The 17717-nt window shown below is 43.9% G+C and overlaps 1 protein-coding gene across 1 annotated transcript in view; it reads left to right on the forward strand.

Annotated features, from left to right (window-relative positions):
• The window catches only part of ZZEF1 (zinc finger ZZ-type and EF-hand domain containing 1), a 337771-nt gene that overhangs the window by 237140 nt on the left and 82914 nt on the right, over window positions 1-17717 (forward strand). The window contains exons 27-33 of the mRNA XM_075336372.1: window positions 3367-3446; window positions 3546-3630; window positions 4756-5254; window positions 11155-11319; window positions 11524-11643; window positions 12546-12707; window positions 13875-14004. Coding sequence (XP_075192487.1) covers window positions 3367-3446; window positions 3546-3630; window positions 4756-5254; window positions 11155-11319; window positions 11524-11643; window positions 12546-12707; window positions 13875-14004 — 1241 coding nt within the window. The remainder of the gene's footprint in view (window positions 1-3366; window positions 3447-3545; window positions 3631-4755; window positions 5255-11154; window positions 11320-11523; window positions 11644-12545; window positions 12708-13874; window positions 14005-17717) is intronic.

A 17717-nucleotide genomic window follows, 5' to 3' on the forward strand; every position in this document is an offset into this window, starting at 1 on the left:
CTCCAAGAATGTGGGCGGCATTGCTCGGTAATCCCCCTGCATGAATTGTATTCACATTGTGACATCCCGAACTTCTCTGCAGTGACCTGTGGCATTAAACAATGCAGGGACCCCCGCTGACGTCACAAGGTGAATAGTTAATCCCAGCGGGGGATCTCCAGGAAAGCACCCGGTAATTCTCCAGCATGAATTGTATTCGCCTCCTGACATCCCCGGACTTCCCTGCAAAGAGATGTCGCGGTAAAACACCGCAAGAATACTGAATGCCTGGTGCACAGCCTATGCCACATAAATGCAGGCAACCCCCACTGACGTCAAGGTGAACCCCGAAAAACCCCGGTGATCCTCCTGCATGAACTGTGTTCACCTTGTGCCTTGCACCAGACATTCAGTATTCTTGCAGTGTTTTACCGACACCACTCTACAGGGAGGTCCGGGGATGTCACAAGTTGAATACAGTTCATGTAGGAGATCCGCTGCTGGCATGAACTCTTCACCTTACTCACCTCTCTGCAGTCTCCTGGGTCACGTCCGATGGGCTCCAGGACCTCCCGGTAAGCAGCTGATTGTTTACGTCCAGCGGTGAACAGCTTGCCAGCTTTTTAACAAGCAGATGATGAATCAGCTGATCTTCCCTGGACGTAAACGATCGGATGATGCTATCAGGTGATAGCATCAGCTGCTTACCAGCGGGTCCTGGAGCCCATGGGACTTTTAGACAATCAGCTGATGTGTAATCTGTTTCAGGTCCTTGAACCTGTGTCAGGTTCAAAGACCTGAATCCAATATCATCTGATCAGAAGGCAAACCGATCAGATGATGTGTCATCATCTGATCAGTTTGCCTTTCAATCAGATGATATTGGATTCGGATTGGACATCAAGGGACCCTCGACCCAGGACTATAGCTTAGGGGGGTTCTTTAGTTCAATAAAGATGGAGTCACTAATTGTGTTGTGTTTTATTTCTAATAAAAAATATTTATCTCTGTGTTGTGTTTTTTTTATCTTTACTAGAAATTCATGGTGGCTATGTCTAATATTGGCGCGACACCATGAATTTCAGGCTTAGGGCCAGCTGATAATACAAAGCTGGCCCTAACCCCATTATTACCCAGTGAGCCACCCGATACCAGGGCCGCTGGAAGAGTTGGATACAGCACCAGAAGATGGCGCTTCCTATGAATGCGCCATTTTCTGGGGCAGCTGCGGACTGCAATTCACAGTGGGGGGGCCCAGAAAGCTTGGGCCACCCTGTACTGCGGATTCCAGTCCCCAGCTGCCTAGTTGTACCTGGCTGGACACATAAATTGGGCGAAGCCCATGTCGTTTTTTTTTTTTAAATTATTTTATGAAATAATTAAAAAAAGGGCTTCCCTATATTTTTGGTTCCCAGCTGGGTACAAATAGGCAGCTGGGGGTTGGAGGCCACCCGTACCTGCCTGCTGTACCTGGCTGGCATACAAAAATATGGCGAAGCCCATGTCGATTTTTTTTTTTTTTATTCATTAAAAAAAAACAAAAAAAACAAACACACAACCCAAAAGGGTTAGGAGTAAAAAAAAAAATGCTTAGGCTCTCGCTGTATTTTCTATTGCTAGGGTAACTTAAACAGCTACTGGCTGCTAACCCCTCCTGCTTGGTGTTACCTTCACTGGCAATGAAAAATCCAGTTAAGCCCTTTTTTCTTGAGTTTTTTTGCCAAAAAATTAAAAAAAAAATTCCATGGGCTTAGCCCAATTTTTGTGTCCAGCCAGGTACAACCAGACAGCTGGGGACTGGAAACCGCAACGCTGAGTGGCCCAACAGCTCCTCAGCTGCCCCAGAAAATGGTGCTTTCATAGAAGCGCCATCTTTTGGCGCTGTATCCAACTCTTCCAGTGGACATGGTGCCAGGTGGCACGCTGGGTAATAAGGGGTTAATACCAGCTTTGTTTTACCAGCTGGTATTAAGCCCGAGATTCTTAATGTGAAGCCAAGTTTGACCCGGATATTAAGAATCTCCAATAAAGGGTTAAAAAAAAGACACCACACAAAAAATACTTTATTAAAAATAAATACACAGACACACTTAGGGACTCCATTTTTTTACTCCCTCTCACCCCTCCTCAATCCTGGTCTTCTGTCACCGATCTAGCTCTGCTATATCAGAAAGCACGAGGGAGGAAGAACGCTTCAAATCCCCGTGCTGTCTAATCACTCAATGAGTTAGCAGAGACTGCAGGTTGGTAAGCGGTGACATCACCGCTACCACTGTTGCCATAGTAACCTAATGAGCAGGTTGCTATAGCAACGGTGATCTCCGAGCACCTGATTCCCGGCACCGCTATTCACCTGCATGAGCCGGTAAATAGCGGTGCTGGTAAACGATCTAATAGATCATCATTTTCCTGTCACTTTTATTCCAAAATGGAGATTGAAAAAAATGGGCTGAACAAGGAAATGACATCAGAACACCTTTTTTTCACATCCAACTTTAATGAGCTGAAACAAGCATTCAATAGTAACAAAAAAAGCATGAAAAGAAGCAGGAAAAAAAGCAGGAAAAAAAGCATGAAAAGAAGCATGAAAAGAAGCATGAAGAAAAGCAAGAAAAAAAGCATGAAAAGAAGCAAGAAAATAAGCATGAAAGCATGAAAAGAAGCATGAAAAAAAGCATAAAAGCATGAAAAGAAGCACAGAAAAAAGCAGCTTTTTTTGTGCTGAAAAAAAGCACCGTGGGCACATAGCCTTAGTTCTCGCAAAATTAGCAGCGTAGTAACGTGGGCGTACAAACAAAAACAAACAAATAAACGGGGCCCAGCAAAAAAACGAGGCAAATCTTTAGTGGAGAAAATCAACGAAAACCGAGATACAACTGTACTAGTTAAAATGGAGAGACACTAATCATTTTCATAATAAATGTGCAGTTGGCTGTAGCCTTCCGCGGCCATTAGGTTGTGGCTTCACGGCTACTCTTGCCATGACTGCGGCGATGCTGTCAAAGATCGCTGCATGACGCTGCAGCATAATGCACGTGAATGGGGAAGCATTGTTATCTGTGACAAGTCATCAAAGGTCCAACTGGTTCTGACTTTTTGCTTGTTTGTTGCGGAATCTTGCTGATCACAATAGGACTCCATTGACTGGCAATCTGCTACAATTTCACAGCCGCACACAGTGATCTTTGGCTGTGTGAACACTATTGTGGCTACAGTAGCCATGTGGTCATAGACTAAATGTTGATAAATTGATTTTCTGAAGCTAAACCTTTCTGGGGAGGATTTAATTGCTGCATGTACTTCTTCTTAAAAAGGTTAAAGTCTGATAAAAATATACTAATGTGCTCTGTAAAATAAAACATTTTAATTTTTTTTCATTCCTTCCAGTTGTCAGTAGTGGCAATCTTGGTTTAAGTGAAGAATTTGCCCAGGTGTATGCTCTGGCAGATGGGATTAGAATATGGATGGTAAGAATCTGTTTTTATTGCATGCATTGATCTTTATTCTGTGTTTCCATAACTGTTATTATCAGGCATTTTAATTGTTTCATTTCATAACCTGTACAGCTAGAGATGAAGCAGAAATCTCTGCATATAGGTGGAAGTGATAAGCTTGTTGTTGATGGAGCAGAGATTAACCCAGACACCTTAGGTAAGATTATTTTATATTGTACTGTTTAGTTTTTCTTGGGGTTTGTTGGGCGTTAAACTACTACTACCAGTTGGGAAATATTTACCAATCGGTGGTCAATTAGTAGCCTGTTTACATAGGACAACTTTGCTTCAGATGCGGACTGAATGATGTGTAATAGAGCAGTGTGCAGGCTCTCATTGTCTTCGGCTATACAAGTCCTATTTACACTGGCCAATGACAACAATACATGTCCTGTTTACACTGGTTAATGCCGGCCATACAAGTCCTGTTTACACTGGGCGATGACCGCAATACATGTCCTGTTTACACTGGGTGATGCACTGCCAAGAACAATGATCTTTTGTGCAACACAAAAAAAGTCACCTGACCAACGAATGTTTTGCTCATTCATCTTGTGATGAGAAGCCTGTTTAGACTTAAAGATTACCGGGAAAAGGGTGTTCCTAGAATCGCTGCTTCGTAATAATCTTGCAGGGTAAATGGCCCTTAACAGAAGTTGTCCCATAATTACAACTTACCAGCTTCCCAAAAGATAGGTGATAAATGTTTGATAAATAGGGGTGCCACAGCTGGACCCTCTTTGATCATGAAAGCAACAGATCTATGTGTTTCTCCCGGAGTGCTGAGAATTGGATCCCCACCAATCTGATGTTGTCAATTACAATGTGCTCTATATCCACCAATAATCAGACGATGGTGGCATATCTTTGTGGTATGCAATCAATGTCTTCCTTGAGACAACCCTGTTACGTTAAAGCAGATCCACAGTAGGCTCTGCACTGAGAATAGTTTGCCTCAGTATACGTAAGGCTGGTGCATAATAACGTTTTGCTTTGTTGAATCACAAAACTTTGTCCTTGCTGCAAATAAAATCTACCTGCCATGCACTCCCTGTTCCAGGCAAATCGTAGCTATATTGTGTGAAGACAACCTAGGACATTGCACTTGCAGACCTTTTGGCAACATTACTTTCTAACTTGGCACTTAACAATCAGAAGAAGCTGTTCTCTGACTAATTTTACACTATATTAAACCCACTTTACCATGAGAGATTGACATTAACCTGTATTCAACTTTACTAATTGAATATGTCTGTATGTAATATATGCTTTTTTTCTACAGCAAAACAGTGCATTGAGAAGTGTCTTTTACTCTTGAGTTTTCTACCTACATCAAGGCCACCATTAGACAGCTCCATTTCTGCAGATGACGATTTTCTGTTAAACAGTCAGCGGAAAGGGTCAATTGTGGAGGCAGACTTTCAAGCTTCAAGTGCCTCACCCATTAATGCCTCTCCCGATTCCGCTCATCATGGTCTGATTGGAAAGTTTCAAGTGCCTGAGCCGGATTCTCAAAAAAAGCAAGAATGCGAAGTAAAATCTGAAGAACATAAATACGAGACCCCAGTTGGTACTCAGATAAAAACAGGTGAAAAACCAGACGAATCTGCCTCTCCTCCCCCTACCCCGACTCGTAAGGCTCCGTTTAATCGGGCAAGGCTACGGCTGCTCTCATTTCGTTCCATGGAAGAAGCAAAAGTGTTGCCATCTGTAAAGGAAAAGTATCCCATTGTGAAGAACATCTTAGATTTTGTAAAGGATCCAACAATTTCCCATGAAAGGTAAAGACTGAAAACGTTCCTTCACATTTGTTATTTTTAGACCTTGAGGCTTTTAGCAGAGGTATTATGAAAAATGCCAGCATAAAATGATCAAAGCAGATCACTCATCCATAGAAACGTGTTCTAATTATCCTTTTATAAGGAAAGAATTTTTAATATGAGAGAACCTACAATACTGAAAAGTGAAGCTAATGTAGGTATTTGAGACCGCAGGGAGGGGAGATTAGAATAATTAGGAAGTTTAAAGTCATTCTCAAAACAAAAGCTTTGTTAGAAGCCATTACCATTAAAATGTCTTACTTCAGCTTACTTTATAAGTCTTGTGTTTGTAAGGCTCTTTTTACACAGTGTTATTTGCCGTCAATAAATGTATATAGCAGGGAGGGCTCAGAAAATATACATTTAATTGAAGCCTGTGATGAATGGAATACAGTGACATCCATGAGGGCGTTACGGTGGCTCAGTGGTTAACACTGCAGTCTTGCAGCGCTGGGGTCCTGGGTTCAAATCCCACCAAGGACACCATCTGCAAGGAGTTTGTATGTTCTCCCAGTGTCTGTGTGGGTTTCCTCCAGGTTCTCGTTTCCTCCCACACTCCAAAAACATACTCATAGGGAACCTAGATTGTGAGCCTCAATAGGGACAGTGTTGCCAATGTATGTAAAGCGCTGCGGAATTAACAGCGCTATATAAATGATTAAATATTATTATCCATCTCAGATGTTGCCAGGTCAAAAGTGGTCAGTTTGTGCTCTTATGTTCTTTCCGCTGCTTCCGAGTGTTGTCTTTTTTGTTTCTTTTTAAAGTCTCTCTTTATTTAGTGCTATTTTTTGGGTCGTTCACATAGGGGCATGTCTGACTGTATTTATGTAGAGTAGCTTAGATATGCGCGCCACCCAAAGGGTAGAGATCGTAAAAATGTGATTGGAAAGGGATCCAAAAAACTGATTCAATAAGTGAAAAAATCTTAGTGAAAAAAAATATTAAAAGAACTGAGGGTCCTGAGTGGTTGATACCTTTTAATGGCTAACTGAAAAGATAGTAATAATAGCAAGCTTTCGAGACTACTCAGGTCTCTTCATCAGGATCAGTATAACCCAAAATCTGAAGAGTCACATATTTATACACAACAAGACATAGAATAGAGCAGTAAATAAGACAAGTTATATGAAGCATAACTATCAGTATGGCAAGAGGACAAACTGTTGTGGCCATAAATATTGCTGTAGTTCATAGATAAGCAGTGTGAAAGTTTTATTGTCCTCAGATTGGGGTCTGGTCCAGAGTTGTGATGCCCCCGAATACTCTGAGGAGCACATTTGTTAATTGATGTAAAAAGACATAAATTCATGTGACACATTCATTCCTGCTCTGAATGTGTCAAAGGTCATATACCGCATCTCAATGTTTTATTAGATATACATTAAAATTGTTACAAGGCAAAGGTAAAAGACGACACAAATAGTAATCGCCTCCCCTTGTTGGATGTCCTGTTGACCAAAAATGAGAAGGGAACCCTCTCTGCTAGAATCTATTGGAAACCAACTTTGACAAACAGTCTTTTGAGATAGGACAGTTTCCATCCTGTCCCCCTAAAAAGCAGTAGTTCCAAAGGGCAGTATATAAGAGTTAAAAAGAAGTGATTGGGTGAACAGGACTTCTCAGCACAATCGATGGACTTCAGAGACAGGTTTCAGGAGAGCGGTTACCTATACAATGTCCTAAAAATATCCTTTCATAATGCCAAGGAAAAAATCAGACATTCTCTATTTATACCTAAGGTCAGTGTGATGATAAAAAGGTCCCCTTCGGGTCATTGGAACCTTTTGACAACCAGTCAGACAGGGTTTATAGTGTACTTCGCAAACACTGAAGTATCCAGTTAGCAGATCCAGACGTCAGCAATGTCCTACCTCCTTGTCCCTTCAGGGAAGGTGGTTCTATTGGAGACCAGCCAGAGCACAACTTTTCTGTGTGTAATTGCTGTTATTGCAATTGGGTGGCACCCACAAAGTCCTTCATCAGGGCAAATACCAATACCAGTAGTCATTTCTACATGAGGGATTTTGCCAACTGAAAAAAGTACTGGGGTTTATTTTTATGGCCACCTGTACCTGACTATTAAACTAAATAGGGAAGACTACAAGGGAACTAAGTAGACAGATATGTTGGCTTCTTGGGGACATCAGACATAGGAGACACCCCTATTGCTAGACATGCTTTTGTATCATTGAAGTCAAACAGACCAAACCCCAGAAAAGGGGATTGGAATAAAAAAAATCTTACAAAAAGAGTGTCGGTGGATATTTACATTGAGATTTCAGACTCCTCATGGTCTCAATGACAGAATTAAATGCTCACCTTTTCTATGAATAGCTTGTTGGCGTCCCTTGTGTCCTCCCATTTCTTGTTTATTATTTTTTAATATGTAAAACGAGCTAAACCTCATGGTCTCAATGAGAGACCAACATACTTAACTCTTTTGTATATATCTAGTTGGTACCAGAGCTGTGCAGTCGTAGTCACGTAGTCTGTGTCTATTTTGGAGGAGTCTGAGTTGGAGTCGGTATAAAATGGGATGACTCAGACTCCTAAAATATATAATAAATTGAGTACAGCGGTTCAATGCAGAATATGCTGAATATTTTTTCATAAGAATTTGGGAAAGTTATGAAATGTCCTATAAAAGTCTGTTCTGTTTCTCATCGAAGAATCTCAGGTTTTAGTTTAGATGAATCTGTGCTGCACTTCAGCTACATGATGGAAGTAGTGAAGGTACCATTTTACTACAGTAAATTTATCACCAACATGAGTCATGTACAGTTGAAACCAGAAGTTTACATACACTACATAAAAAGACACCCATGCATGTTTTTCTCACTATCTGACATGAAATTAGAATAAACTTTTCCCATTTTAGGTCAATTAGGAACCAAAATTATTTATATTTGCCATTGCCAGAATAATGAGAAAGAGAGAGAATGTTTTAAGGCATTTTTATTACTTTCTGCAGCAAAGTCAAAAGTGTACATACCGTAAGAGTAGGATGCCTTTAAACAATATGGGACAGGCCATATGATGATGTCATGTCTTTGGAAGCTTCTGATAGGTTTATTGGCAACATCTGAGTAAATTAGAGACATACCTGTGCATGTGTTTTAATGCACACCTGAAACACACGGCTTCTTTGTGTAGCATCATGGGAAGAGAATTGTGGACTTTCACAAGTCTAGTTCATCCTTGGGTGCAATTTCCAGATACCTGAAGGTGCCTTGTTCATCTGTACAAACAATTTTACGCAAGTACAAACAAGATGGGAATGTCAGCCATCATAACACTCAGGAAGGAGACTGGTTTTGTGTACCAGAGATGAGCGTGCTTTGGTCAGACATGTGCATATCAACCCAAGAACAAAAGCATACTGCCAAACTGGTTACTAAGTGGCTTAAGGATAACAAAGTCAATGTTTTGGAGCGGCCATCACAAAACCCTGATCTCAATCCTATTGAAAATTTATAGGCAAAGCTGAAGAGGCCAGTGCGAGCAAGGCGACCTACAAACATGGCTCAGTTACACCAGTTCTGTCAGGAGGAATGGGCCCAAATTCCTACCAACTATTGTGAGAGGCTTGTGGAAGGATATCCAAAACATTTCACCCTAGTCATACAGTTTAAGGGCAGTGGTACCAAACACTAATGAAACGGATGGATGGAAACTTTTGACTTGCAGAAAGTAATAAAAATGCATTACAACATTCTCTCCCTCATTATTCTGGGTTTCCAGACCTCAGCACGTCAATTGTTTGTTTCGGAATTGCCTGCGTCCTCCGTAGGGAGAACACAAGTGAGAGACCACAGGGCACTGAACCCCGATCGTGGGTACTGATAGCTGTGTTCTCCTTCGGAAGAGATGCACAGCCCCCCCCGGTCAGGACTTGCTGCGTTCTGAACGCAGCGTTTCCTGATTGTGGGCACATACCCCTAGGCTATGTGCCCACGGGGACAGTGTCCTGCGGATATATCCGCAGGACATTCCGCAGGAGCTCCCAGGAAACTGCACCACAACTTTTGTCTGTTTCCATGCTGCGAAATGTCCTGCGGATATGGTGCGGGCATTCTGCATTGAGGATACAGTACCATGGCTTCGGCACTGCATCCTCAATGCAGAACAAGTGCTGCAGTGATCGGGGGAGTTCATACTTACCTCCATCATGCAGCACCTCGCTTTCCGGCAGCCGGGTCACTCTCTCAGCGTCTGCAGGAGAAGGTGGGCGGGCCTGAACTAGCTCCGGCTGTCACATGACCGGAGCTTGTGCAGGCTCCGCCCACCTCTTCCTTCCTGTACCTGGATTCACCGCGCTCCTGTGCACCGAACAGAGAAAGTGACTCCGGTGAGGCATGTAAGTATATGGTACCCTGCGGAGAAATCCGCAACAATAATTGACATGCTGCAGATTTTTCCGCACGAAAATCCGCATGATTTCCACTGCGGAAAAATCCGCAGCGTGGGCACAGCATTTCCCAAATGCCATAGAAATGGTTAGGGAGTAGCTGTGCTGCAGATTTCTGGAAAATCCACGGCTTTTCTGCAAAAAATCCGTGCATTTTCCGCAGCGTGGGCATATAGCCTTACACTTATTTTTGTTACCAACACGTGTTTTTATGGTTGTTTCCTTTTTATATATGTATGTTTGACCAAGCCCAGTTACCAAGTACATCTTGAGCTTCTATAGCTGTTTTTTATACAGTCAATGGGATTTTCATTTCTATAGGAACATTTAGAGTAAGTTGACGTAAATTGGGGGTGCCATTTCCGTTTATTAGTTTGCCAAGCTCCATTGTGAGGTACAGCATTACATCAGGGATAACCCAATGACTTAGGGTGTTTTACCCAATTTATATACTCTCAACCCCATACCTTTAGGCATTACTTATTTGGTTACACCATCCGTACACCCTGTGGGATAATTTTTTCCTGTCTCATACCAATTTTATGGGATTACGATTTGCGTTGTCTTTTTACTTTTGCCTGGTCACAATTTTTATGTATGTCTAATAAAACCTTGTCATTTTATGTTTTTTTTGTGGTTTTTTTTTTTTTTTTCTTTCCACTTGTTAAACTTGTATGAAAGTTTCCCACATCTCTGGCAGATTTAAGGCCCCTTTATACACTGAGACTTTCTAGTGATCCCACCAGCGATCCCAACCTGGCCGGGATCGCTACAAATTCTCTGGTGAGCTGTCAAACAGGCAAACCTGGCCAACGACGCAACAGCGATCCGGACCTGCAGAACGACCTAGCTAGTCATTGGGGACGTTGTAAAGCAGCTTTTTGAAAGGGAAGTCGCTAACGAAGTTGCTGTAAAGTCCCCTTTACACACTGAGACTTTGCTGCACAGCGGGAAACAAAGGACCAAAGAATGGTCCTGAACGATTTGTAGCGATCAGCAACTTCACAGCAGGGGCCAGGTCGCTGATGTGTTTCACACACTGCAATGTCGCTGGGGAGGTCGCTATAACGTCACAAAACCGGTGACGTTACAGCGATGTCGTTTGCAATGTTGCAGTGTGTAAAGCCACCTTTAAAGGGGATTGTCCGGGATTTTAACAAAAGTTTGCAGGCACTCTGTCACTCTGACTGCAAACTCATGTAGCCTCACAGTGCACATGGCGCACACTGTCAGGATTCTCCGGCACCGGGAGTGAGCAGTCATGTCCATTTAAACATGCACTTCCTCGCTTAATGTAAGTGGGTGAGGAATTCTAGCAATGCGCGTAAAATAAGAGCAAAAACTGGCCACTTTTGTCCTGTGTCAGTAGCTTTTCCATTGAACAGACTCTGACGGCTGAATGGAAATAGATCCTAAAACAATCCAATTTATTTATTTTTTTCCCCACAAGTGTCCTGCAAGTCCTCTCTCTCAGAAGAGCTCAAGCCGAAAGCATTCTTAAGGTGCTGAAAATAATCCAGGAGTGTCTGGATACTTTGGGGCAGCCCCATTTCTTTCAGCCCGCCTGTGTACTCTTTTTATTGGAGCTGCTTGCCTGCCAGAACGACTTCACGAAGTAAGTACAGTACTGTGTAATATGATGCCTAACCTAAAATCCATGCCAATAATATGATTGATTTACATAGAGGGTCATTGTTCTGATAAGGATGGTCTACTGTTAAAAAAGAAGACAATGAGCCTAAATTATGCTGCAAAATCATTGAGAAAAAATTGCTACAAAGAGCTACATAACTTATATTGTTTCTTCTTGACTTTAAAGTTATTTTGGCCACTTGGAAGGCTGTGGAGCTGAGCTTCATAGGGAGGTCCGGGAGTCGTACTACAGGCTTGTCGTGCTTTTAGTCAATGCTGTAAAGGGTTTTAATGGCCTTAATGACAGGTAAGTCTCAGCAATAATTTGGGGATTTAGTGTTTCATGTGTTATATACCAGCAAGAGCCTTACAGATGGTTTCTAGAAGTAGAAGTGGCGAACTTTCAGTCTCCTGATTTGTTTTTCACATTAATTGTTTGTCACAAAAGGTCAAAAATTGGAGAAAGGTTTTTTTTGGAAATTACTTCTTTAAATGTACATGGATTGTGACAGGCCAGGACTTAAAGCAATGAACCGTTTAGATCGAAATCAATATTTGTTAGATAAATGTCAGCCAAAGGCCGGAGTCACACTTGCGATTGACTCTGCGAGTCTTGCATTGGCATTACCCGGTAGGGCCGCACACTCACTGGACAGGAGCGTTTCAGCTGCGTAGAAATACATGCAGCAGACCCACTCCTATCAGGAGAGAAGCCAGCCGCACCGGGTGATGTGATCTGATAATAGTGCAAGTGGCATGTTCGTGTGAGCGCATCCTCACACAGACTTCAGCAGCACTAGTCTGGCATATAATGTCTGTGGAGGTGTCTTCCCTAATGACATATTGGGGAAAATAGGGTTGGTCATGTTGGATTTTAACATGCCTAATCCTTTCTTTTTTTTGTGATGGGAGATAAGCCTCCAGCAAATGTTTATGTATTTTAGGTAGCCTTGCTTTCTATGACTTTTTTTTTTTTTCTTTCCTCACATCCATAACTTTTTTTGCTCATTTTCTAAGTGTGAAGGTATATTATCTGTGAATTTCACAAATTAGCATCTTGGTCTCATGAATGTCATATCTGACATTCAACAGATAATCCATTTATATGTGCAAAAAAGGAAAGTGTCTGCTTCTGTTTCGTAAAACTGATATACATGCCAATGTCACATTATTAATGGATGTTATTCTTTTTTTTTTCCCCCCCCTTAGGTCACTTCTTCCCGCTTTATCATGTGTGCAGACTACACTCCTACACATGTTGGATATGAGCTGGGAGCCACAAGATCTGTCATTCTTTCAAAGTATTGATCTTCCAGAATTACTTCTGTCAATGTCTCAGGAGAACATAAGCACCCATGACAGTGTAGTGAGGTGAGAAATCTATTTTCATCTCTAGAACAAATTGTGCTCTTGTTACCAACGTCTAAATCCAAACAGAATTACTAAATCATTCTAATATAGGAATTAAAATTAAGATTTAACTAACTTTTCCTTTTAAGTAGTAGCTACACGCATATCTTTTATAATACAATAGTGAGTTTAAGGTACTTTGTAATATATATTATATGCTTTTTTTTTTCTCCACATATTAGTGACTTCTCTCCTGCATTAGTTATTCACTCTCAATAACTGCTCAAATCTGTTTACAGTTCTGTTTTCACTGAGCGATCAACTGACTATTTCTTCTATAAACATCAGAGGCAAGGAGAGTGTGGAGAATCTGTTAGAAAATGTAGAATACAAGTCAAATAATGACCAGAAAGTGTTATTTCTTATGTATTTTATAATAATTATATACCGTATTTTTCGGATTACAAGACGCACTTTTCCTCCCAAAAATGTGGGAGGAAAATGAGGGGTGCATCTTAAAATCCGAATATAGCTTACCGGGGGCTGTTTGTGCGGCAGCCGGGTGCCTGTGGCTGCGTGCGGGCGGCAGGTGTCCCAGTGTGTCTGCGGTCCCAGTTTCAAATGATGCTGCCGGGAGTCAGCATGTGCGCAGATGGAGCTCTTGAATGAGAGCTCCATCTCCGCATGCGCCGCTCCAGGACCGGGACCGCAGACACATTGGGACACTCACTGCATCGGCCTGCTCCACCACAGGGACTCTGCGCCTGCCGCCACTGACCGCCGCTGCCACCACGGACCCGCCGCGGCTGCCTCCCGTGACCCTGCTTCATCACCACTGCTGTCCCCCTCCGGTAAGACAACACCGGATTATAAGACTGACCCCATTTTTATTTTTAATTTTTTTACCTTTTTTTATCTCTAGAATTGGGATGCATCTTATAATCCGGTGCGTCTTATAAAACGAATAATTCGGTATGTAGTTTATCCATATTAATCGGTGCTCTTGCCCAAAAAAGAGGTCTCAAAAGTGTGAAAATTAAGCATACATTTTATTTTTGTAGTAAACTTTGAGGACAGCAGTCCTACAGATTAGCATCACTCTATTCCCCCCACATTTCACCCTGTGTTGAATTAACTTCTAATGAAATGGGTCTGTGTGTGTTTCATGTGTTCCATTTCATATTTTAGTCAGTGGGAGGAGGAAGATGAGAGAGCCGATTACAGACAGAATCTCCTGTGGTTAGAAGAATGCAAAGATGGAATGTTTGAAATCTGGTATGAAAAGATAAGTCAAGCTGAGCCCGAAGTGAGGAGAAAGGTAAGCTTATTTTTTTTATCGTCCTACTTCAACGATGTTAACGTTTATTTTATTATATTTTTAAAATGGTTACCCACTATTTAGGCAACCCCCTTCTCAATTCTTATGTTTCCTCACACTAAAATGACACTTCTATTCACCTCCGGTGCCAGTGTCATTCCAGTGGTTTTGTCACTGGCTCTCTCGGGCGATCCCTGTGGCCAGTTGGCACTAGCTTTACTCTCTCCTTCTTTAGATGTAATTGATATAGAGAGGAAGTAAGAGAGCAGCCACAGCTCTCAATTCCTCCGGATGTCTGGATTTGTCCAAAGGAAGGGGCAATGAAGTCAGCACTAATTGGCCACAGGTATCACATGAGCCCCGGGGGAGCCAGTCCCGACACCGCTGGAGCAACGCCAACACCGGAGGCAAATATACAGTGGGTATGGAAAGTATTCAGACACCTTTCTATTTTTCACTATTTGTTTCATTGCAGCCATTTGGTAAATTCAAAAAGTTCATTTTTTTTTCTCATTAATGTACACTCTGCACCTCATATTGACAGAAAAAGACAGAAATGTAGACATTTTTGCAAATTTATTTAACAAGAAAAACTGAAATATCACATGGTCCATAAGTATTCAGACCCTTTGCTCAGTATTGAGTAGACGCACCTTTTTGAGCTAGTACCGCCATGAGTCTTCTTGGGAATAATGTAACAAGTTTTTCATCTGGATTTGGGGATCCTCTGCCATTCTTCCTTGCAGATCCTCTCCAGTTCCATCAGGTTGGATGGTGAACGTTGGTGGACAGCCATATTTCATTTTGAGGTCTATCCAGAGATTCTCAACTGGGTTTAGGTCAGGGCTCTGGCTGGGCCAATCAAGAATGGTCACAGAATTGTTCTGAAGCCACTCCTTTGTTATTTTAGCTGTGTGCTTAGGGTCATTGTCTTGTTAGAAGGTGAACCTTCGGCCAAGTCTGAGATCCAGAGCACTCTGGAAGAGGTTTTCTCTCAGGATATCTCTGTATTTGGCCGCATTCATCTTTCCTTCAATTGTAACCAGTCGTTCTATCCCTGCAGCTGAAAAACACCCCCATAGCATGATGCTGCCACCACCATTTTTCACTGTGCCTAGTTTTCTCTACACATACCACTTAGAATTATCACCAAAAAGTTTTATCTTCATCTCATCAGACCAGAGAATCTTCTTTCTCATAGTCTGGGAGCTCATAGTCTCATAGTCATGTGTTTTTTCTTTATCGTTCCTTTGGGAGACCCAGACCTTGGGTGTTTAGCTTCTGCCTCCGGAGGACACACAAAGTACTACACCTAAAAGTGTAGCTCCTCCCTCTGAGCTTATACACCCCCTGGTGAGCCAGTCCCAGCCAGTTTATCGCTTTGTGTTCAGGAGGCATACATCCACACATGCATTCTCATATAATTTTTTGTTTTTTGGAAAGTGCGGGTCCACTTCTGGACTCCCGGCATGTCCCTTCTCACCCCACTGTGTCGGTGGTGTTGTAAGGTTGATTTCCAAGGCTGGAGCCTTACATGCCGTGCTCCTTCACCATCCCTCCGGGGCTCTGGATTGAAGTGGGAGCCAGCGCGGTCTCCATACCTGGCCAGGAGACCGGTCTCCGTCCACAGCCCCTTCAGGACTCTGCTGGACCGGAGCACTCATCCCCAGGGACCTGGCCCTGCGTCTCAGCAGCTAAGTACCTGAGACGTTCATATGTTGGGGGTCCCTGTCCTTTATTGTATGGGGAGAGTGTGTTTGCTGTACTTGTTTTTGGCATTTCCGGCGGGTTCTCTGGCTTTCGCCCGAGAACCGCGCCGATGGTGCCTGCGCGTCGGCCTTGCTGCTCAAATTTAGGCCCCGGCTTCGCCGGAGGCCTAGTTTCTGTTTCCTGCCCTCGCATGTCACTCATGCAGAGGGACAGGCACGGCTCCTCCCGGCGGCCGTCCTGCACAGTGGAGGGACACTCCCCACTGCTTGTGCGTGACTCCTCCCCTGCAGGTCTCTATGGCCCTCCAGATTCCGCATTCCTACAGGGACGCCCCCTGTCCCGCCCCCTCTCTTCGCTCCGGCGGCCATTTTCTTGCACAGGGTTCACTCTGCGCTGGGCCGTTCTGCACTCTGCATCCCTGCTGAGGTGCTGCGCATTGGGGGTCCGGGCTTCGGGATCTGGAGGGCACACAACACCGCCCAGTGGTCTCTCAGGCTGCTTCTGCACCTGTGGCTGAACCCCCGGCCTGGGTAGAGTCCTTCTCTAGGTCTATCTCACAGTCATTTGCTGAGTCCATGGGACTTCTGTCCAGGACTTTGATGAATATGCATCAGCCCCCTTCACAGGGTGCCTCTAATGCTCTTGCTAAGGGTCCTTTAGGATCTCTATCATCTGACGTCCGTCCACTGGAGCTCACAGAGGATTCATCATCAGGGCACAGACCCCATCCTCCTAAGAGGCGCCGCAGGGTTTCCCCTCCCTCCTCATCCCGCGGTTCTGATTCAAGAGCTGACTCGCAAGATGAGGAGGATGCCTTTACAGGGGGCTCGGAGGCTAACTCCATGTGCCCCATTGACCTTTCCGAGGGTGACTCAGAACTTAGTGACTTGATTGCTTCCATTAATTCTGTACTGGATCTCAATCCGCCAGTATCAGAGGAGCAACCCTCTCTGGCAGAAAAGCACCAGTTTACCTCGCCTAAGAGAGTAAAGAGTGTGTTCTTTAACCACTCCAGTTTTCAGTCCGCTGTGACCAAACCCAGGGCCTGTCCTGACAAACGCTTCCCAAAGCGTGGTTCTGTTGATCGTTTTCCCTTTCCACCTGAGGTGGTCAAGGAGTGAGCTCACTCCCCAAGGGTAGACCCTCCGGTGTCTAGGCTCTCAGCCCGGACCGTTGTGTCGGTGGCTGATGGCACTTCCCTTAGGGATGCCACTGACCGTCAAATTGACCTTCTGGCCAAATCCGTGAATGAAGCGGCGGGGGCCACGTTTTCCCCAACTTTTGCAGCAGTGTGGGCTCTCAAAGCCATCTCTGCTTCTTTAGAGGAGATGCATTCCCTCACCAGGGAATCTCTGCCTGAGATGGTTGCCTTAACTTCTCAAGCTTCAGCTTTTTCATCTTATGCCATGTCTGCCATGCTAGAGGCTTCTCACCGCACTGCGATGGCTTCGGCTAATTCCCTCGTTATCCGCAGGATCTTGTGGCTTCGAGAGTGGAAGGCAGATGCTTCTTCAAAGAAGTACCTTGCTGGGCTCCCTTTTGCTGGTTCCCAGCTGTTCGGTGAACAGCTGGATGAAATCATTAAAGAAGCTACTGGCGGGAAGAGTACTTCCATGCCACAAACCAAGACCAGGAAACCTGCCCAGGGTAGGAATCAGTCGAGGTTTCGCTCCTTTCGTTCCTCCAACTGGTCGTCCTCTAAGTCCTCCGCCTCGTCCGCTAACTCAGCTAAGGACCAGAAATCCAACTGGCGCCCCAAAGCGCGTCCACAGAAGACCGCAGGAGGTCCTGCCACTAAGGCAGCCTCCTCGTGACTCTCTGCCCGCTCCAGCAACGTCCTTAGTCGGTGGCAGGCTCTCCCACTTTGGCGACGCTTGGTTTCAACAAGTCTCCGATCAGTCGGTGAGAGATATCATCTCTCACTGCTACAGGATAGAATTCTCTTCCAGCCCGCCAAACAGATTTTTTTCTGTCAACTCCCCCCTGCTCCAAGGCCGCCGCCT

Source organism: Anomaloglossus baeobatrachus, chromosome 2, assembly GCF_048569485.1.
Source record: "Anomaloglossus baeobatrachus isolate aAnoBae1 chromosome 2, aAnoBae1.hap1, whole genome shotgun sequence".
NCBI lineage: Eukaryota > Metazoa > Chordata > Amphibia > Anura > Aromobatidae > Anomaloglossus > Anomaloglossus baeobatrachus.